This window comes from Nicotiana tabacum, chromosome 14 (genome assembly GCF_000715075.1).
Source record: "Nicotiana tabacum cultivar K326 chromosome 14, ASM71507v2, whole genome shotgun sequence".
Taxonomy (NCBI): Eukaryota; Viridiplantae; Streptophyta; class Magnoliopsida; order Solanales; family Solanaceae; genus Nicotiana; species Nicotiana tabacum.
Window position 1 is genome coordinate 63,477,013 of NC_134093.1, and position 23,501 is coordinate 63,500,513.

Sequence of the window (23,501 nt, forward strand, 5' to 3'; positions counted from 1 at the left end):
TAATAAGAGACAGAACTAATAATGCTGGTATGATGACAAAGAACAGGCATGCAAAATTCAATAGGTACCATCTGATGACTGAGGGTCAAAAGTAATAGTCTCCGACAAAGAGAACCTTGTTCCGCTGAACTTTGCTATTTCACCAAATGTTTCAGCACGTGGAAATTTCACAGCTGAAGGTTTATATCCAGGCATGTCGAAAGTTATTGTGAGGTCATGTGAAGAATCAACATGGAAGAAAGAAGTTTCAACCTGGAAGAAATGGAAAATTATGCTGGTGAAGAAACACAAATTAAAACAAATTTATTCATGAAATATTAGTAACTATAACATAGTGCAAACCTCTGACACATCTGCAGAACGACAAACACCAGCATTTTCTATTGTCACAGATACCATCTCCGGAAGATAGTTCTTTAACACCAATGGACTGCTTAAAGTCAACTGATGTACATTCCTCTTCTCGGACTTGAGCATGTAAGTTACATTGTTATGAGCTTTAAGGGGTTGTGTTAGAATATTGTTGGACAAAGAAAACCCTTTTTCTGGTGACACAGCTGACGCTAAGCACCAATCATGCACAGATATGCAGCAGCGGAAAGGGTCACTGCTTGGATGAGATGGATAGCAGACAAAAGAGCGCAAAAGGCTGATTCTATTTTCATTTGAAAGAATATTTGGAATACTGTGGGCTTCACTCCACAAGTAAGAATTACCAAGAGGACGCCATCTCATTCGTCCTGCTTCAGCCAAATGTAATGGAAGAGGAAACTGTTGACCAGGATATATGGGGTCCAGAATCTGACATGACAAAGAAGGGAAATGACAGAAGTTACGAAAAAGTGTAGGGACAGAAATCCAGCCAAAACTAAACAGATACTGGTATTCTTTTTCCTGAACCAATAGAATTACGTCCGCCTATATACCTTTGGAGAAACACCAAATGGAATGTCAAACCGTACTTCAAGAGGCACAGAAGTTCCATTTGATACTACTACCTGAAATCAACCCGAAATATGTAAAGCAGTATAGATGATCAACACTGCACAAAATATGACCAGCATTGGCACTTACAGTTGAGTACAACCGCACCATCTTCGTGTAACTCTGTATGGACACATCAATCACTACAGGAACGATAAAGCCACTTTTTTCTTCTATTCTACCGTTCCTTCCATCATTTATACTACTGTTTGGAACATTCTTAGTTGTATCAATATCAAACTTCCTTGATGATTTGGAAAAATCGACCTCAAAGTATCTAATACCAACAAGATCCATTGAAATAGGAGCAGAAGGAAATGATGTTCCCTCGAGTTGAACAATGATATAATGATGTGAAGGCTCCACCGACTTTTTGTCACCAAGTTGGTCACAGGATTGTGCAGGCCTATAGCGTAAAATTTGTTCCTCAAGACTTTCACTAACATAAACTGGAATAGAAGATCCTGGTTGTAAATACTTTCCACCTTTCACGGAGGGTACTTCTAAGCCATAACCACTCTGCTGCTGTTGATAGACATGAAACTCTAAAGGCAGCGAAGTCAGATTTTGCAGTATATAAGGAGGAGAACTCCGGGTGTCCAGATTTTCACTTATCTGAGAATTTAAGAATGATGGGATTTCAGAATGAGCAGTCAACTGTACCAGATCCCATGCATTTTTAGTCATCTCAATTGCCCTAGAAACAACCTTCACCAAAGGAAAGCAAAAGGAAAGAGACATACATCAGCTATCTCGTTTGAATTGTACTTAAAAGAGATGACCAATAAGCAATTCTGTAGTAAAATTTTACATTGTGCAATTTGTTATATTTCTGTCAATATTCTGCAAGCATACTGCAAGAATTCCTATAATTATGCCTATCAGATGAAAGGAAACTAAGGATGAGAACTTCTTTAAACAAAAAACTAGATAAGAGTAGTGTACAAAAAACAAATGAACTCATATTTAATCCTAAATCAGGGATAATTTTTTTAAAAAGAGCTTTGTAAAACATATCGAGTCCCAAGATTATGTAAAGGAGAGTTGCTTTAGCTTAACAACTGTGAGAATGCATGGGAGAAAAATCTATTTTTTGATATTCTATTCAATTATAATACAATGGGCCCAATTTATACAATACATATCCTACTCCTATTCTATGTGGGACTAGGACTAATTCACGTTATTTCAATAACTATCTAACAACAACCAGCATAAACATAGTAAAGAATCCTTTGAATATGGATAGAGATGATTCATATAACCTAAATCTGCTAAGGATGACCTATGATGCTTAGTCTATCATTTTCAAGGATGCAGCAAAATGTAATCTAGTATTTTATGACACAAGGTTGAGCTTATCTGATTAAAGCTCAGAAAGACGAGGATAACAGTGGTGATGTTTTGTTATTAGGCGTCAACTGACGTCCACGTATAATATACTATGATGCCATTCATAGGTGAGACCATTGTTGAGACAATAGAAGCGTGTAAAATTTTATTCGATGATGAATAAAGGCAAATACAAGCAACAACAACAACAACAAAAAAAACCAGTGTAATCCCACAAAGTGGGGTTTGGGAGGGGTAGAGTGACCTTACCCATACCTTGTGAAGGTAGAGAGGTTGTTTCCGGTAGAACCCCGGCTCAAGATAAAAGTAAAAGAAACAGACACAACACATAGTAACAACAACAAGATAAGGATATAAGAATAAACGCAAATACAAACAGTTTTTGAATTTGTGGAGAAGGCTTCTGTGACTTTTGAGTTGCAATAGGTTTGCCTCTCTCAATGATTACGACTAAATAGACCTTCGTAGTATTTAGTGTCTTGGAAAAGTGAGAAGCAAAATGTAGTTGCAAGATCGAGTGCAGAAGCAGAATATAGAACAATGGAAGTGGCGCCTACAAACACATCTGGATCAAGCAACTACTAAAAGAATTGAAATTTAGAAAGATTGGCCAAATGAACTTGTGTGTGATAATCAAGTTGCACTTCATATCACATCAAATACGGTGTTTCATGAGAGGACTACGCATATAGAAATTGATTGCCATTTTATCAGAGAAAAGATGCTCTCAAGAGATACTTTCACAAAGTTCGTAAAGTGGAATGATCAGCTTGAAGATATATTCACCAAGTCTGGTCCAAGAACAAGTTATATGTGCAACAAGCTTGGCGCATACGATTTATATACACCGGCTTGAGGGGAGTTAAGGATATTGTAAATACACAGCATATCAATTAGGATCACAAACCAATTAGGATGACTAGTTTCCTGTAATTATGTACATCTTGATTTTCTTTCCTAGTTTAGAACATGTATGCCTTACTATCTAAATACCCAATAGCTTGAGGGAATAATCAAGCAGAGTTTCTCACAATTCTTTCTTCCTTGTTCTATTTTCTCACAATTTCCACCAGAAAACGCCAAGAGGGATTCCTTTCTTGCAATAAATAATTTTATCAACAAATGCAACAGAGAGTTTTCTTGCAAAACAGTTAAACTAAATTACCTCAATAAGGGACTCGGTAAGATTCAAGTTAAGTTGAGTTGTCGACTCAATATGAAGATTGCTAGTAACGTCACTACTCAAAAGGGAATGGTCGTCATGCCTTCTTATGCTTAGCTGGACTTTCCATGGCTCTAGGAAAGGCTCCCACAACGCCTATTGTCCCAGATAGAAAATAAAATTAGTGAACCAGAAGTCCAATAGAAGATAAACCATGATTTGTTATCTCTACCTTGTCAATGTTATTGTAGTTCACTTGGACTTCACACTTCACTAAACCCTCCATTTCATTTCCAGCTATATTTGAGCGAAGAAGCAAGTTTGTCATGAGTAACTCCAGCAAAGGTCCACTTGAACTCCACTAGAGAAAAATATACAGGTATTAGCAAAACATTTGTAGCTGAAGAATTTATGGGATATAATTAGCAGAAATGATCAAAGGACAATAACTCATTGCATTCAAAATATAAAAAAGACAATACTGGCATGAAACAAACAAGAATCGCCCCACTTATCAGCAGTGAAAAAACAAAAGACCACACAATTAACCAGATGAAAGACCAGAAAAGCAAAGATTAAATATGACGGAACATCAGGGATAAAATTTGCAGCCTAGAACCCCACCCCACCACACCACACCACACCCCCATAAACAAAAGTTAGAAAACAACCCAAAAAGAATAGGAAAAAAAGAAAAAGATAAAAAGAGGTGATGCTTGTCCAGGACCATATAAGGAGACAATAACGAGATAAGAAAAGGAGAAAAAGAAACTCTTCCCAATTCAGTACAGAGGAGTTTTGACAGTGATGATAAAAGAAAAAATGCAACTTTTTCATGAAAATATGAGCATAATTGTAAAGAAGATGGACATAAGGCTTAACTCAACCAAAAAACTAGTTCATGGGGTGAGGATTGCACTGGACCAAATAAGGCGGCAATAAGCCCTTCTCTCAACCAATGTGGGACATTCTTAGACTCTGTGTGCATGCCGAAGGCTGGACTTTTTCGAGTGTGGACAATATAACATACGGGTGCAACATGGGGTTAACCAAGAATAGGAATGTGTCTGGCACTAATACCATGTAAAGACAATGAAAATTGGGCCTAAACTCAATTGCAAACGTTTGAGGTGAAGATTGCCCAAAATCATATTAGGTGACAATAGCCCATTTCCTCAAGTAATGTGGGAGATCTTAACAATAATAATACTGAAGAAGAAATTACAACACACTCTGAAAACCTAGAGACCGAATCCTAATTACTAACAGCCTTCCTATATCTTCGTGAGCTTCCAGGAACTAGACTTCTCTGAAACAAGATATATTTCAAAGTGCTCCTACAACTTCTAACTGACATGATGGACCGAAGGTGGCATACCAGCAGCATGCATGTTCATAACTTTACCCCCGCACTCAATATCAATGAGAAAATTCATGTAGATTACACAAGACCTTGCAAGAAAAGTTTCGTGCAAGAAAAAAGAATGCCAGGAAACAGATGTCAGTCACCAATGAGGAATAACTCCTACCATGAACTGTCAATTTACTGTTCAAACAAAAGGGAGGAACCATTAAAGGAAATATGATGATGGTCTACAGCTTCCCGGTGGTACCCATAAGAGCATAAATCATTAAATACTTCTAAAGATAGTAATGGATTTAAGACAGTTGAATAGTGTTAGTTAGTTAGTTGTTATGTAAAAAAGCATAGTCCTACATGGAATAGGAGTAGGGAAGGTATTGCGTATTGTTATAAATTGGGGTACTTATATTATGGTTAATATACATGAAAAATATATTTTCCCGTGCTTTCTCACATGGTATCAGAGCAACTAGTGAGAAATCCCCGCTATGCAGTAACCAGCGAGTCCGGGACAGTCACCGTGCCTTTTTCCCGGTGAATTCAGGCTTTTTTTGCGTCATCCCTTCTCCGGTGGGTTTTTTTACGAACAATAACAGCACCAGCAGGTGCGGAATTCTCAGGCGACCAAATCCCAGAAAGCCACACCGACAGAAACCCAGCCACGCGCTCTCACGCGCCTCCAGAACTTCTGACGCCGGCGGCGCGTCGGACCCACGCACCAGCACGTGACCATTGTTCCGGCCATTTTTTGGAAATGTTTCTTCAGGACGGTCTTATCGTCTAGTAGTTCCGACCAGGCCCATACTGTTTTCTTTTTATTCCGAACACTTTGAGATTTCTCCGACTACACTGATTTTCCGGCAGCTACAGTAATTTTTCGGCAAATACAGTGCCTCTTTCGTCTGTTTCAGCGAGTTTCAATTGATTCTTTCTGTTATTTGGTGATAATTTTATAGACCTCTCTTTAATCCAACGATGTCTTTGGGAGTTGATGTTTTAGGGTCTAAAAACACGGGCTCTGGCATTTCCGGTGTATGATTACCTCAAAACCTTTAATGGGAAATTCAAACTACTTAGCTTGGGGTTCGTCTGTCGAGTTGTTGTGAAAGGTCAAGGTGTTCAAGATCATTTAATCAAAAAGTCTAGCGAAGGAGATGAAAAGGCCAAAGCACTTTGGGAGAAGATCGATGCTCAGTTATGTAGTATTTTGTGGCGATCTATTGATTCCAAGTTGATGCCCTTGTTTCGTCTATTCCAGGCATGTCTTGTTGCCAAAGGATATACTCAGATATTTGGGCTCGATTATAGTGATACTTTCTCTCCCGTGGCTAAAATAGAATCAGTCCGTCATTTTCTATCCATGGTTGTTGTTCGCCACAGGCCTCTCTATCAATTGGACATTAAGAATGTTTTTCTTCACGGTGATCTTGAGGGTGAAGATTATATGGAGCAACCACCTGGTTATGTTGCGCAGGGGGAGTCTCGTGGCCTTGTATGTCACTTGCGCCGGTCACTTTATGGTCTAAACCAGCCTCCTTGAGCCTGGTTTGGTAAGTTCAACACAGCTATCCCATGACTCGTAGTGAAGCTGATCACTCTGTGTTTTATCGGCATTCTACTTTTTCTGGTGGTCTATGTTGATGATATTGTTATTACTGGCAATGATCAGGACTATGCTTATTTACATAACAGCTAACTAACTAACAAATAGCAAGAGATCAAGTTATCAACATGCATTTTTGAGTCCAATCTAGCAAAAGCACACTGCAGAAATGATGTCGGTAGAGATAGTGCTATAGAGTTGAAATCACCTTTCCATCAGCCAAAAGAAGAGAAAACTTTCTAAGCTGGATTTCAAATTTCACTTGACTGACACTAAACTGAGAAGGCCCAGCTGCTGGACTTTCAAAATCCACAAAGTGCCAGAAATAAAGAATGTGATCTGATAACCATACATCCAGACAGTGACATTGAAGATCCACGTTCGCATGGATATGCTCAATGCAACTAGTGCAAATTTCAGCTTCCAGGTTCACTTGAAATAGTTCAAACAGGGGCCATGTGCGTGTCGTATCATCCTTTACTAGCTCCACTGTACCCCAGGTTTTATCTAGATCAATTTTCAATCTCATAATGGTCCCGAAGTTAAAAAGTTTAGCATTCCTAGCTTGAAAGCCAACAGTAAAAAGGCCATGTCGATTTCCATAAATCATGTTTCGTAAATCATTCATGTTCTTTTCACCCTGCTTCACCTCTGATGTGTCAAAAGCATCACTTCTAATCCAAGCAGGAACATGAATTTGGACACTAAAACTTTCCAACTCAACATAGTGAATTCCAGAAACAAGCCCCACATTTACTTCAGACGTCAAAATATTTGGACATGGATAGGAATTTTGTGGGCCATCATTTTCACCATCCTTGAGTTGGTCAATAGGGACATGTGCAATATTCTTTGATAATGAGTTTGTCATTAAGATCTTGGGTTGTTTTGTAGAGGAAGAATGGAGTACATTGATGATCGCAACCCAGTCAGACAAATGTATCCAAACATCTAGCAAAGACATGGAAACAGAAAGCATATTTGCACCCTGATCAGACAATGAAAATGTTGTTACAATAACAGGTAAGCCAGAGTTAGAACAGCATTCTGCAAGCAAAACAGAGTTCAGTGATGAGAATAGCTGTAGATAAGAGAAGGAGATCCTCAGCCTTGAGAGTTCATCATTTTTTAAAGAGGCAGAACACAGCAACTGCATGTTAACCTCCCCAATGAGATCAGAAGCAACTGATTCTCCTTTCTGTTCTCGCCATTTTATGGACATTGACCTCACAGAAGCTTGGATTATCATGAAATTTTCAGGAGAGGCTTGAGGCAGAGATGCGTCTTTTTCCTTTTTTCCCTCCTTGCATAGAAAAAACTGTAAGATATCAGATTTGAATGCTAAGGCTTGTTTATTTACCGAGGAAAACTGATCTATCATATCCATCATTGCTTCACACCCAATCATGAGTGATGCACCTGTGCACAAAGAGCAAATACTGAGATGCAAAAGGTTTGCTTGAATACTCAAGAAAACCTATGACAGAATCTGATTCTTACCTTCAGCGTTGAGTTGACAAACCTTGACTATTGTCATAATGCAACTTGGATAACAGGATACGACATCGCAACATTCACATTGGGATGGTAATCTCACCCATACATCAGCACTAAATGGCGCAATCAAGATGATATTTGCCCAAGAGGGGCCATAAAAAGAACCTGAACAATTAGATGCTTCTTCTTCCAATTGCATCAAAGATAGAGATAAGTCATATCCAAATAAGTCTAGACAATCATTTCTGTGAGCAATTTCATCTTCTGTAACCAAGCACTCCGCAGGAATATCCTTCAGCACAAACTTTGCTTCACCATTTTGCGTGAAACCAGAATATAACCGTTGTATATCAAATTTCAGAAATTGAGATCCGCTGGCCCCCGTCGGTATAAATAAGTTGGAGTCCAGTATCTCAAACATAAATTCAGTGCATACATTGTCTTTTGAAGTATTAGAGTTAGAGCTTTCTGTAATAGGCAATCCACCGGGACTGCTCAAATCAGATAAGGAAAAATAACCAATGATAACTGCAAGGAACTCAGGCGGTAAAACACAAGACACATTCTGGATACTGAAACTCATTTTCAACGGTGACTTTTCACTTTCTTTCCTGACACGTAGGTTCAAAGTTGGAGAGGAACTGGATGTCAAGGGACCCCAAAGGAAATCCTGCATCATTTGAGTCCACTGTAAAGAAGAAAGAGCCAAACCCTCAGCAGAGCAAAGTATATCCAGATAGTCAGCGCAAATACACAATGCAGACTTGACATTTGGAAACAGAAGAGTTCCAATCACGTAAGGGGGTTCATGAAAATGAACTCTGCAGCTGCTGAGCTCCAAATCAATGAAATACGCCTTTTTAGCATCATAAATTTGAGAAGACGACTTAACAGAAAATGGAAGCTGACTGTTAGATCTATTCTCTATGTCGGCCTTAGGATTTCTGACCTTGCAGTCCCTTAAATTGAGAACCTTCCTCCACTCAGGGAAATTTTCGTTTGAGAAACCTCCAAGATTAAGTAAAGAACCAGTATCTGTTAGGGTGATGAAAGGGAAATGATCCAATGAAATGCTTGCCCATTCAGACACAGAAGTTTTAAAAAAGTTGGAGAAACCAGAATTTTGAAGCGAGGAAAGAAAACTAGGAATGCAATTGTTGCCATTCACTAAAGGGTTGCCCGCAACTCGAAGAGAAGTTCTGATTTTAGATAGCTTATCAGCAAATCCTACCAAAACTCCAATTATAAAACGGTAGCAGTGAATATCAAGACCACTTAAACTCAATTTACATTCATGACCAATGAATCCTGAATTCTCACAGTATTTGTAATGGAACAGAATGCACGGATCATTGGTACTACTTTTGTTATCGGAATCCCCAGTTTGACGACCAATTCTGACACCATTATCATCCTGATACATAGATCCTGACGAGCTTCGAGATGAGCAAAAGGTAAGGCTTTTCCCTTCACTTCTACCACAATAATCATGGATGTTTATATCCTTCACTGAGGCCCTTCCCTCTAAGGACTCTTTTCCATCAAACCTGCAACTTCATAAAGTGAACGCTTAATACAGAAATGATTTGAAAAGGATCTCTCCTGGAACACAAGGAAATAAATGATTGAAGGATAGATACCAGACAACATGTTGTTTTTACTATTTTCTTTTATTTGATAATTGTGGTGTTCAGGCAAGCTTGCGCGCACCTCGACTTATTCCATGGATACCTTCTACCTCCCACCAGCACAAAAAGAGAAAGTTTTCTAATATTTTCTTTACAGTGAATACTTGAATTTTAAAGGTTAAGTCGAAATACAACTATTTCAGCCACAACTTCAAATGCACCTTTACTCCTCTATTTGTTTTCTCGCCAGATAAGTAGTCAAGCTCACTTGCTGCCAACCAACAACAAAATAAAAACTTAAAACAAATTCAGCACCCTAGTGTGTAGCCTAGCAGCCAATGAAGCTGCCATGAAAATAATGGATTCCAGCAGAGACAAAAAAGTAATATCATTCTTCATCTGCTCAAGTCTTCGTGGGGAGATTCACACAAAATCTGTACTAGTGGGAGGACAGAGATGCCCGTGGAATAGTCTAGGTCCACACAAGCTAGCTCGAACACCACAGTTAAAAGGAAGCACTTCAAAATGTCTATCTGATTTCGAAGAACATATTAATAGAATTTAAGACAATGGTCCGATCAATGCTACAGTTTAGACTCCATCATGGTGGATGCCATGACTGATTTACCTGAAATTGGCATTGTATCACGGATGACTTGAGGTGAACAAACAAAAACAGTGCAATTTTATCAGAGCAGAAAATAACTCCTCTATCGGACGTGCCACTTTTTGTCAACTGTCAAGTATTTTGGCACTAGAGAAATTCTTGTAGCATTCTTGCGGTGAAAACCCAGGATGGTTAATAGACAGGCTCGTTATTTATGATATGTCTAGGAGTATAAAGCTGCAACACGATTTCACTTACCAACTTTGTGTAACATCTCATCTTTTGTGTATTTTCGCTATTACTAATGGTATATCCTTTTCTGGTTGATAAAAAGTAAAACAATATGCAAATCCACATACCGAATATTTAATATCTGAAGCAAAAGCATGAGACTGCAAGCATTTTCTACATCACTTTCAAAATCGATCAAGAAACCAATAGATTTCACATTTGCAGCAATGGAGAACCAAAAAATCGCAGATATCCCACATCCATTAACTGTAGTTGGCGCCAAGGAGTCTGATGATAGACGCAATATATCAAAATCTACAATTAGTTCCATAATTGCCCCGTATAGTAATGGTGAAAAGTGAGCAAGAACTGATGAAACCTCAATATCAACCTGAAAGCAAAAAAGCAACCTACATTATAAGCATCTGATCAAACATAAAGAATACTTTGCGAATTAGAAAACCTAGCAAGTGGAGTAGCATCATAACAGTCTAACAGAACTTGCTCCATACAACCACTCAAATCGGCAGATGTTTCAGTTTGTTAGTGTGAAAATTACAACTTGAACATCTTCTTCATGCTTTACATCAGCTATTATACCTTTAAGATTGTCCACATGACCCAAATTCTGCAACTTAATACAGTGATTAAAACTTGCCATGTTTCACCAGATATGAAACATTACTTAAAACAATATATCCACCAATAATCACCAAAAAATGGACATCACCAAGATTGAATTTCTAACCTAACCTTTTTAGGAACAAGTGCAGGTGTTGATGCCATTGGTAGATTGCTCATTTCATAACCTATTCACAGGTTTTGAGGCGTGGATACAGCCTTTTTGTGACAACGTAAAGGGATAGTCGTGTTCGCTATATGCCACTCTCTCCCTGTCACTACAGTACCCTAAAATTAAAAAGGTATCGAAGACTTTGTACTATGTGATAAGCTAGAGTTTTTAAAATTTGAACGAAACAACAAAGATAAACCACCCTAAAGTATTATTAAAAAAGTAAATTAGACACCTGCAATAATAAAATAAATAGACAGTCTTGGAGTAATAACAAGCAAGATTGATAAACTTTGATACTATATATTCTTCAAATTAAAAGCAAAATGGACATTTCCCTCTATTTGTTTTTTACTGACCTTTGCCTGCAAGAGTAAAAGTAGTTCAGCATAAAGGTAACATGGGATTTAGTAGGACTTCTATCAATTATATTAGTCAAAAAGCAATAGTCATGCTTTCCCATTTAAAATTTAACGGTATGGGTCATTAGCTCTTCTTCTCTGCCCCACACGAAACTGGGCCACCCAATTAATGAGAAGAAAAAGAAACATCTTTAGTATCTTGAAGGCAATAAAAACAATGAGCTTAAATGTGAAAAAAATTATTTGTAAATTCAGTAGTTAAGCTTTTCACTTTTGACCAGTCAAGAACATAGACGCAAACAAACAGTAATTTGTAAACAAAATTAGATCCTTGCACCACTAGCAATATCCATCAATTTCAATTACACAACAACAAATTCAAGGCTTAAAAATGTAAGACCCTATGATTTCAAGAGAAAATAAAGACTATTGCAAACCCAAAATTGAATTGGTAATGCTAAGTATAGAAAACATAATCATGAAAATGGTTCCCTTACCTCACAATTTTTCAACTCTGATTCGTCAGGAATAATGCACAATCTCAAATTGATATTGGTACTAAATTTCTCCAGAAGGTTGACAGTTCCAGAGGAATATGAAGTCAAAAATTTTACCTGCAGCAAGAAGTCACACTTAACTGACATCATACGAGTAGGAAATTGAGTAAAAAAGAGCAAAATGACTGACCTCAAGATCACTAATGTTAATCTCAAAGTGATCATAGAGATCTTGAAGCTGACAACCCAAGACAACATCACTAGTGCAACAAGATGATGCTAATAAAGTATCTCTGTCACCTTTTGATGCAAAGGTTAATTCCCCTGCTTCCAGAACCTGCCCAAACTAGAAATTTCAGGCCACTAAAAATGCAATACTACATTAATAATAACAATGCCTTCTACGTCTCGATAGAAAATTGGTCAAGGACACCATGCAAGTGTCATGGGTCACAATAAAATTACAGGAGGCGAACCAAATGTTCTCTCAGTACACTCAAGTCAGGACTTAATTTTTCGAGGTTGAAATATCTACACTTCACATCTTTCATGTGAGGTTATTAGATGCCAAGTCCGAGGCAAAATTACTTGACAACAAGGAAAAAAATTTAAAAAAGGTAAACAGACATCATTAACAAACTATCCACGTAAGAATCCCAGCATATTTTGCAGAATGAATATAAACTACAACCTCATTTAGGGAACTGAACAAAACATACATACACCTTTCATGTGAGGTCATTAGATGCCAAGTCCGAGGCAAAATTACTTGACAACCAGGATATTAAAAAAGGTAAACAGACATAATTAACAAACTATCCACCTAAGAATCCCAGCATATTTTGCACGGTGAATATAAACTACAACCTCATTTAGGGAATTGAACAAAATATACATGTGATTTGGAATTGCAAATCCAAATATATCTCCCATGATTACTGCCCAGGTTGAATGGCGCATATTTAGTTGTTACAGACCTAGAAGGAATATCAAGGTAGGAGGAAAGTCTGGAAAGTGAAGAGCTGAAAGACAATGGGGAGACTATAATAATGGGAAATGGGGATAACGCACCAAAAATGGCTTGGAATAATTTACCATCTTCTGCATGTCGGAATTTGCATCTCCAGCAGGAACAAGGACGGTAATACCCAATATATGGACATTCCATGTAACAATCTTGCGATCTGATAAGACGTGCCTGTGGAGAAATATAAAACGTAGGAATAACAGCAAGAGCAGGAGGATTAACATAGATACCCAATTGATTTGCATCAGTATAACCCTATTACATGGACAAGTAATATCCATGTGTTTGACTAGGAGGCAAGAAGATCTATTTAATAGATGAGCTTGCTAGATGTACTTACCCAATTTTAGTCTGAAGTCGTGCATTAATATTTTGAATTTTGTTGATGGACGACAGAATCTGAAACACGGTACAATATCAAGTCACGACAACATCTATCTTGTCAAAACCTTGCTTTATTAATTAAAGCAACTATTAGCTTAGGTATAAGAATGCTAAGTTTTAATGTTACAATGTTAAAAGTTATACAAGGAGAGTTAAAACTTCAAGTTGAATGTCTTCCCCCCATTAGAAAATTATCATGAGTGTTGCGTTTGACATCTATAATTGGGTTATCCATACATCAAACCATCAATATCTCTCTTCTCTCTTCTCTTTTCTCTTTTCTCTTTTCTCTTTTCTCTTTTCTCTTCTCTTTTCTCTTTTCCTGACATGGTATTTGAGCATTTACAATTTCTCGGTAGAGACTTATGGCATTCGTCAGCAATCGAGCAATCTAAAGTTTCTCCCTTTTCCTAATTTAGGTATTCTACTTTCTGGTGACTGTTCTGGCATTATGTCTTTTTGAAGTAACCATTCCAATGACACTCTCTCGCACTAGTGACTAGTCCAGCCAGCACATGTTTCATTTCCATTGATAATTCCGAAGGCACAGTGCCTCTTTCTAGTGATCATCTGATGCCAATCTGCACTTCCTTAAGGTGACTGTTCCAAAAGTACTGGGGCTCTTTCCTGTAACTTCTGTGGTGGCCTTGCCTTATTCTGGTCATGTTTTGCAACTTTTTTTGGGGTGATTTTGAAAACTATCCTTTTTCAGCAACATTCTATGAACTTCCGATAAGTTGCTCCAACTGCTCCGTCAGTACTGTTCTGACAACTATTTACTCTGATTTCAAAGTAATCAAATTTGTTACCTTAACTTGCATTTGGCGATATGCTGATATGTAACTTATAACGTTAGTTTTATAAGAAATTAAGATTTAAAGTTGTTAATCACCAAACTTTTCATGAAGTGTTCTGGCTGCACTACTTTTCGTTTTCAAAATAAGAACTGATCAGTTTCCCTGCCTCTGACATTTGGCAGACCTGCCCAGTGTTGAGAGTTATAGTCGAGAAGTTAAGTCTATTAGTTAGATATTGTCTGCTTCGACAAATATGATATATGGTGCGTGTTTGACTACTATTAATAGGTGTATTTATTCATCAAGTTATTAATGTATCTTTTCTCTGCTCCTATGCTTGTTGCATTAGTAACTTGATGCTCTCTGTCACTATTAGGACATCCATTGCATGATTCATTATATAAGAAATATTCATGCAAAAAATATTAAAGGCAATCAGAAATCAATTATTAAATGAATGCAACACATTGATACCGAACACCACCAAACAGAATGTCATGTTTTCAGTATTACCTTTTGTACGTAATACAATAAAATGTAACTATGTTTATCAGTGGATTAACCTGGAGGCTAAAGTGGAAATAAGACAGACTCTGGATTAAGCGATCTCAAAGAGTATCAAATTTTATGGATCTCTAAGTACAATAATCATAATAACTCGAATACTTTACCATGTCCTGCAGAGAACAGGAGTGTTCCAAAAGGAAAGAAAGACTCGTAATATTCTTGACACATTCTAAATCACAGGTTATGTGAAGTGGCTGGATAGATGCCTGTTTACACGAACGTAGAGGATGTAAGTCCTTGAAAAAACCTCCCATTCAAAATTAAATAACTCATGATAGAATGTTGTGTCAATAGTTAAAAGCTTGTAACTGACCTAAATATTGTAAAAAGCAAGGAAAATTATAGTACCTTCACAGATAAAGTAGCAGCCTGCTTAAGATGCGACATGTCAAGTTGGAAACTTAGAGAAGGTTGATGAATACTTGGCTTGCCTCCATCAGAATTTACCTAAATGAATTGATGGTTAACTAGAGAATTTTAGGCAATAACAGTTTACAAACATACGCAAGCTCAATTGGTTGCAAGAGGTGTTGGTATTCTATCACAAAGAACATCATTTCTTGCTGGTGAGACAAGGAAAGCACCATGATACCTATATCTGTTTAATAAAAACTAAACGAAAAAAAATACATGTTCTATTATTTAAAACGTCCCCCAAAAAGAAGGGTGTCTGGAAATAATTTTTTTTTCCAAAACAATGCACCAGCAAAAAGATGCAACCCGGACATAACATTGAACTGGTGAACACGTACCAATTGTAAGGAAAGACTGACAATTCAACATAATATCGTGGCCTTATTCTCCCAAAGACATACATCCAATGGTCAGACTGTAACATAGCCAATAAAATCGAAGGTCATAATCCTCCAAAGGTAATCTTTATGTTTTTATAATTGTGGTGTTTTGGTCAGCTCGCACGCACCTCGACTAATTCCACAGGATACCTACTACCTCCCACCAGTACAGCTACCAGATAACTCTGTCCATCAAGGCTTGGGCAGATGTGAATGCAGCTGTTGATATTCGGAAAATGCTACCACTTGCTAGGCCCTCTCCCTCACTCCCACGGCTGCTTTTGGTGAGCCTCGCTTTGCCCATAGAAGCTAGTCAGTTTTATTCTTTGGGTGAAGTCTGGGTTGTCCGGAACTTTTCTTTCATTCGTCATGTCTTAGGCACTCCATACATGTTGTGGGATCTAGTATATGTTTTGTCATGTAACTTAAAGTCTCGCATGGCATGTTTTAATGACTATTTTAAAGATTATGTTGTTTTATGATATTTCAAATGTTTAGGCAAATGGGCCATGCTTTATGATTGAAAGTTATTCTTCAAATGTTTATGAATTGTATCCATGCATGGGCTATGTTAAGTATGTCATGTTAGGTTTGTTCGCTTGATAGTAAGCATAAGGCATTGGTTGCTGGTCACGTCCCTCGAGTTTTGGGGCGCGACAGAGTTACATATGTACCAAGCTTTGTAAATTTGCCCACTTGAGGAGAAGTGTTAGCTTAGAGTTAGTAATATTTAACTCGGCAAACATTGAATACATCATATTTTATAAAAGAATAAATTGTATGTATAATGCATCTATAGAAGCACTTATGCGCAAAACACATTCTCTTGATTTCATATCTTGTATCTCACAACTGTATCAATGTGTCTGCTCCCCAATAAAGCTAGGATACACTACCCAACCAACTACCCAAGCATCCACTACGCTCACATATCCAGATACAAAGTATCTCGAGATAACTAGTTCAATAACTTAAGAATTGAAATAAATGCATAAGACTTTGAGGTTAGGATTTTGAAAGGAATCGATTGTTCTCAGCTTCTTCAATGCTTTAGTAGTTTATTGTTACCAGCCAAAATGTTTTCATTAGGTCAAAATAATATGCAAGTCAAATAGAAAATAAAAGTGTGTGCACAAATATAATCCAACTATGATGCATATGATGGAGGGCAAGCTGATGAGGGCGGATCAAGCAAGGCTGGCAGGCTTCTAGGCTTCTAGGCTTCTAGGCTGGCAAGCTTCTGAAGAAGGCGAGCACATGCCACCTTAAGTGATCTCACATCGGAATGGGAGAGGAAAGTGAAGAGCTTTATAAGGCACAACATAAGTTCACATGGTACGCGCATTTTTAGGACTCGATGATGGCGTACGCCTAGGGACAAATCTATGAGGTCTATTGGACCAAAGCGGACAATACGTGCCATGGACCTAGGTCGTGACAAATATATACCGGTATCTAAGTTGAATCTCTCACAGTACGATGGTGGGGCAAACCTCAACGAGGATGCTGAGTCCCAAGGGGGGTGAATGTGACACTTATGATGCAGGGCGGACTGACGAGGGGAGGTCAAGCAGGACGGGCAAGCTTCTAGGCTGGCAAGCTTCTGAAGAAGGGGTGCACATGTCACTTTAGGCGAATTCAACATCAGAATGAACAAGGAAAGTGAAGAGCTTATAAGGCACAACACAAGTTCACATGGTACGGGCGCTCTTGGGGCTCGAGAATGGCGTAGTCCAGGGATTAATCTGTGAGGTTTATTGGGCCAAAGCGGACAATACGTGCCCCGGACTTGGGTCGTGACACCAGCATAGCAGCAACTAACTAACCACCTAGTTGATAAGTTGTTCTAAATTTATGAGCCAAAGCCAAAAACGGAGCACTAAGAAAGTATCAGAAAGAAAACATTTAAATTGTTATCAAGATAGTAATCTTCTTGATGTGAATCTGGACATGCCACTTAGAATACTAAATTCCTTAATAGAGACTAACCCTTGTTCGTAAAACGACTTGTTTGTTGAATGGATTGAGCATCTCAGCCGAGTTTATTTCAGCAATGATAACAGCACCCTCTTCCCAAGTCTCACACCCAACAAAAATCCCCTTAAGTACCATGTTGGCAATGGCATAACCCAGCTTCCTAGAAGATAAGGCAGAATAGCAACTTGTAAGTTCACCTTAATATAAAACAATAAACATAAATTAGGTATCAGCCCAAGGATCATGAAAGACATAAACACGCATATAGTATATGTATGAATAGTCTTTGACGTTGTTCAATAAAACCAAAGACATCACATGCATATCTACAATCTGTGCAGCTCAAACTGATATATTCTCCCAGAAATTTTTAAAAATATAAAGTGATGCTGCATATGAGCTAAGAGTAAAGGAGACTCTTCTGCGGCAAATGAAAAGTAAAACAAGACAAAAACAATAAGAAAGAAATTAAACAGGACAAAACTTAAAGAGATCTTGAAAAAAGAACCACAGAGGTTATAGGAAGTTGAGGTGGAAATAGGCAAGCTGATAGAGGAATTGGGGGTACTTGATAACAAAGTAGAAATTGAGGTGCTAAATGAAGAAAAATCTTTGAAACACGAGAAATTAATAAATAAATAAAAAAGAAACTTATGCTCATCGAGCATAAAAAGAAAAAAAAAACTAATGGGATGCTCCATATGAGCTAAGAGCAAAGGAGATTCTGCTGGGGCAAACAAAAGTAAAATAAGACAAAAACAATAGCAAAGCAATTAAACAGGAAACTTAAATTAAGAGATCTAGAAAAAGAAGCAGAGGTTATGGGAGGTCAGGGTGAAATTAGGCAAGCTGATAGAGGAATTGGGGGGACTTGATAACAAGGTATAAATTGAGGTGTTAAATGAAGAAAATTTTTTGAAACACGAGAATCCAACGACAGATACTTGCAGTTACAGCAATATCCCAAAAAATTAGATGGAGAAGAATCTAGAGTAATCTGGCTTAAAGGAAATACCAATACAAACTTCTTGTTCCATCAAATACAGAAGTAAGAAATAGAGATAACTTCTCTAAAAGATCACCATCAGTGGAATAGAAGCTCATGGAAAGGACCAAATTGAGGAAACAATTTTGGGCTTTTACAGAATTCTTTCTGATAAAGATAATAACTGGAGCAAAAGATAATAAATTGCAGAATCCAATTTCATCGAAGAATATCAAGAGGCTGATTAGAAATAGATGATGTGTAGCTCTGGTGGTGTCAAAGCACTATGCCACATGGTTTCAACATGGACTTTTCTCGGAAGGAGGTGGCACGTGGTTAAAAAACACCTGCGTCAAGCTATTACCTACTAACTCACCATTCTTATGAAAAGACCTTCAATACCTCTTTGTTGCTTTGAGGTGGCATAAAAAAAAGAGGTGGCAAAGTAAGATTTCAGAAATCAGCTTCATATGAAAGTTTGCTATGATCAGAAGGAAGAGGTGGCAAATTGTTATACCCCATGTTTTCGTACGTGAAAATACGCCATAAGTAAATTGATGGAAGCTCGAAAAATGTGATGTTACATCCCGCATTTTCGTACGTTAAAGTTTCGTCGTAAGTTAATCGACATAAGTTCGGGAATGTGATTATCTTGAGATTATAAGCATTATGCTATTTCAAACAAGTGATGAGTAAATTCGTGAAGGTGAGAGGGTAAGCAAATCGAAGAAAATAAATTTTGTCAAAGTGTGACATTTTGAAATAAAATACGGTCCGAGCTATAATACCCGGTATTTATGGACTAGTGCCATACAAGGTACTACATGGCCATGATAGTAAGGTGTATAAGGTGTGTTAAAAATAAGTAGTATTTTAAGTAATTTGGGATAATTCTTAATTATGTGGATAATTGGTTAATGGGAGATTAACTATTTAATTAAGGAATGGTTGGATAAGACTAACCCTCCCCCCACGTGGCAGCACCCCCAATCCCCATGTATGACTCTTAAGTCATTAATATATGTGGCAAGATTAAGAGATGTGAGAATTTGGCAAGTCTTATAACGTGAGTCACATTATTCATTTAATGAAAGAGATCCATTTTTAAGTCTTAGGAACATGAGTCATTAGTCACATATTCATCCAAGGACAGAGAGCCCATTTAAGTCTTAAGAACAGAGAGTCATTAGTCACATATTCATCATGGGATGTCCTCGGAGGTTTGATGATGTTATGCACGCATATACCTATGCATGGTATGACATTTATACACATATGCATGGCATTATAATATTAAATGATTCACAAAGCTATTCAGACTTACATGTCGAGTATTTTACTCCATGTTTCTCTCATGTCTATTATTTACTGATTTTCATTCCTTACATACTCGGTATATTATTTGTACTGACGTCTCTTTTGCCTGGGGACGCTGCGTTTCATGCCCGCAGGTCTCGATAGACAGGTCGAGAGTCCTCCAAGTAGGCGATCAGCTCAGCGGAAGATGTTGGTGCACTCCATTTTCTCCGGAGTTGCTTGTTTGGTCAGTATGATTTAGATGTGTATTGTTTGGTATGGCGGGGCTCTGTCCTGACCTTTATGACAATTATGTATTCTTAGAGGCCTGTAGACAGATGTCATGTACGTAAAAGATTATATGGCCTTGTCGGCCTATGTTCAGTGTACGAGTGGTTATTTTGGTCTTAGAGGCCCATATGTCTTATGTATAAGTTGGTATTACATGTTGTATTCTACATATCTCACGGCAACCTCTCCGGCTCAGTTATCTATGATAGTATGATACGAAAAGATACGTTATGTTGGTACTCGACTGAGTAAGGTACCGGATGCCCGTCGCGGCCCATCGGTTTGGGTCGTGACAAAAGTGATATCAGAGCAGTTCTGTCCTAGGGAGTCTACAAGCCGTGTCTAGTAGAGTCTTGTTTATGGGTGTGTTGTGCACCACACTTATAAGCAGGAGGCTACAGGGCATTTAGGACTGTCACTTTTTCTTCTTACTCTAGATCGTGTGGTAGAGCTCAGTTGTAAGAACTCAATTTCCTAAACTCTATCTTATTCATAATACGACAATACCTACATCCAGAAAGATGGTTGGTAAGAGATATAGCTGTGGAAGAGTTGAGTTAGAGGAACTCGAGTTTGCATCATTCCTATGATGGATAAATGTGAGGTATTCAGCACAACATGTGTGTACCTTACGTGTAAGCTTCTTGATAAGGAACCTTAAGGCAAGAATATCTATCCACCTCTATGGTAAAAGGCAATGAGAGATTCAGAAGATAGATACAAGTTTCAACAAGTAAAAGGAGCAAGATGAGAAGGGTACGAGGTACCCGGTTAATGAAGATTATCGGTATTTTCAGCTCCGGCAGAAAAATATAAGCATTGTGACTTACCTTCAACAGTAACAGATGTATGTAGAATTGGCCACACCCATCTTAGTTATACCCTATTGGGGGCTAACATGTGTAGTTTAAGAAAAGGACAGGATATTAGGATCCGGCTGGGGTTAGAGTAACCCAAAATGGTAAATGGATTGTTTGTGTTAGTTGACATTTCCGAAGGATATTACAAAGGTGCTAATAGATCTCCTTGTGAGGCACCTAGATGGTGCACTCTAGAATATTACAATTAGATGTGAATATTAGCATGAAAAAAAAAATCAGAAGATAGGCACTGGAAGCCTTGAAGGGATAAATATTACCTTAGTGTGTCTCCCGTCCCTAGTAGAGAAAGAATGTTAGGCAACCCGAAGAGCCGGTAGATGGAGCAAGGGGAGCTAAAAAGCAAAAGAATGTCTTGTTCGAGTTTTCAGAAAAAAGTGATAGACAGAGATGTTGGCAGGGAAATAAGAAGAGAGTTAATGAAGCATTATGAGTAAGATGTGATACATGGATGACAACGGTAGATCAAAAAGATGACAGTATTACAGAGTCTATAGTCAAGTGAAGGATACGAGAGGTGACAGGTCTTGAGACAACAAAAGAGTATAGGCCATAAAGTCATATCCTCATTTCGAGAAATAGGTTCGTGACTCCAACGTGATTACCAAAAGGAAAAGTTAGACCCCAGAGTAATAAGAAATCAGCATGGACTGATGAACCAAGATAAACTAAACATGAACTAGGGACTGAGTAATAGTCGGCATCATGAGAATTTCAGAGATTGCGTCCCGACGATAATAGAATGAAGGACAGAAGAATACCCTTTAAAGGTCATTCAGGAAGACGCTTCCCTAAAGCAAGCAAGGTGAGCAAAGTTAAGCTTAAGGGACTGCATGTGCCAGTTACACTAAGTGTCACCCTCGCGAGTGAGGAATTTCGTTATCCTTGGTACAAAAGGATTACCGCGAGGAGAGTAAGGATCATCGATAATGTGAAAAGATGCCAAAGATGAAAAGGTAAAACATCTATACGTAAATCGTCGTAGCTCCAATTCTTAGTACTCCCCTAAAAGGGGAATATGGTGTGATGTGGCATTAAGTCAGAATTAAGTGGTTCTAGTAACTATGGAATGGTAAAGGAAGAATGCGACAAAAAATGAGAAAGGGATAAGATTGCACTCATTCAAATCCTACAGACATGCTATGATTCCAGAACATTATGCAAGCACGACGTCAAGGAGAGGAAGTAAGGGTTCCTACCCGAGATGTTATTAATAGATAAGGAGCCAGTGTGAGACCTAAGTTAAGACAAAGGAAATAATCCAAGAAAGATTACGCGGAATATTGATATGAGAATGGGCCAACGATTAGTTAGTAGTTGATTCAGGAAGAGCCTAGTTATGGCTAGAAAAGAGGATACAGATAAATCAATAGATCGTGCAAGATAAACAGCGAACCCCAACATGGGAAATTCAGTCTCGCAGATATAACATCGTGACCTTGAGAAATATTCAGATAAGAGTTGGGATAGTTAAAGATACCGTATGAGTGTTATGGGAAGACAGTCAAAACTTCAGTTCAGGAGCAACCGTACAAGCACATAAGTGTGGAGGTACGTAACTAAGGAATTTTATAGGTGAGTACGAACATCAAGAATTCCATTGGGTATACGATGTAATAAGCTCGCAGCTTTACTAGGGCCAGAAGGTATCCCTAAGTACTACAACAAAAGATTTGCTAAGAAAATAAGGAAGAAGGCTCCAACCTAAGTTCAATGACCTAAAGAAGGAATGGTCTTATAACAACAGTCTCACAACGACATTGTATGTACTCCATAAGAAAGTGGCACCTACCGTGACTAATAAATGGGAAGTAAAATCAAAAGTGATATTCAAGATCATATGAGTGGTATGGAATTCCGGCATGCATGGGAACTAAGATAAGCTAAGTATGCACGCAACAAGGGGGCAGAAAGATCAGGAAAAGTAATAGCTTATGTTTAAAGGAAGCTGAGAAGGAACGGAAGGAATCATTCGATCAATGATCCAGAGTTAGTTACGTTATGAACGCACTTAAGGTTTCGGAGTATTATCCATGCAGTATATATGTTGACAATCATACAGCCGTAGAAGACTCCGGTATAAGTTAAAAGAAAGAATTGAGCCCAGGGCATAAACAAAGGATTGATTTGTTAGAAGATTGTGTCATGGATATTCCATAGCGCCCATGAAAGGCTAAAGTAATAACTAATACCAGGAGCCGCATATCGGAAGATAGCTTAAGCCTACATGAAGGCTGATCAGAAGGAAGAGGAAACTAAAGAGTTACATCAACTAAGTAAATCAGGAGTCTGATTATTGGACCCAGAAAATTATAGACCTCGCGATTGAGAACATTGCAGGATCACTCTTAAATATCAGATGTACAACAGAGATAGTACAATAGCCATATTCCATAACGGCTCTACGATAAAGCCAGTCAGAAGA

General features: G+C 38.1%; 1 protein-coding gene across 18 annotated transcripts in view; it reads right to left on the reverse strand.

Moving 5' to 3' along the window:
* The window catches only part of LOC107809406 (uncharacterized), an 84,586-nt gene that overhangs the window by 25,889 nt on the left and 35,196 nt on the right, over positions 1-23,501 (reverse strand). For 10 of the 18 annotated variants that reach the window (XM_075229620.1, XM_075229615.1, XM_075229619.1 and 7 more), the window contains 16 exons: positions 17,639-17,786; positions 15,204-15,302; positions 14,960-15,061; positions 13,448-13,506; positions 13,152-13,278; positions 12,271-12,417; positions 12,081-12,197; positions 10,557-10,819; positions 7,966-9,515; positions 6,674-7,884; positions 3,732-3,860; positions 3,503-3,655; positions 1,075-1,692; positions 927-998; positions 343-801; positions 69-252 (listed from right to left, as the gene is read on the reverse strand). In XM_075229620.1, coding sequence (XP_075085721.1) covers positions 69-252; positions 343-801; positions 927-998; positions 1,075-1,692; positions 3,503-3,655; positions 3,732-3,860; positions 6,674-7,884; positions 7,966-9,515; positions 10,557-10,819; positions 12,081-12,197; positions 12,271-12,417; positions 13,152-13,278; positions 13,448-13,506; positions 14,960-15,061; positions 15,204-15,302; positions 17,639-17,786 — 5,438 coding nt within the window. Of the gene's footprint in view, positions 1-68; positions 253-342; positions 802-926; positions 999-1,074; positions 1,693-3,502; positions 3,656-3,731; positions 3,861-6,673; positions 7,885-7,965; positions 9,516-10,556; positions 10,820-11,181; positions 11,314-12,080; positions 12,198-12,270; positions 12,418-13,151; positions 13,279-13,447; positions 13,507-14,959; positions 15,062-15,203; positions 15,303-17,638; positions 17,787-23,501 lie in introns of those variants that run through there. The other 8 variants (XM_075229627.1, XM_075229631.1, XM_075229618.1 and 5 more) reach the window with 7 other exon arrangements.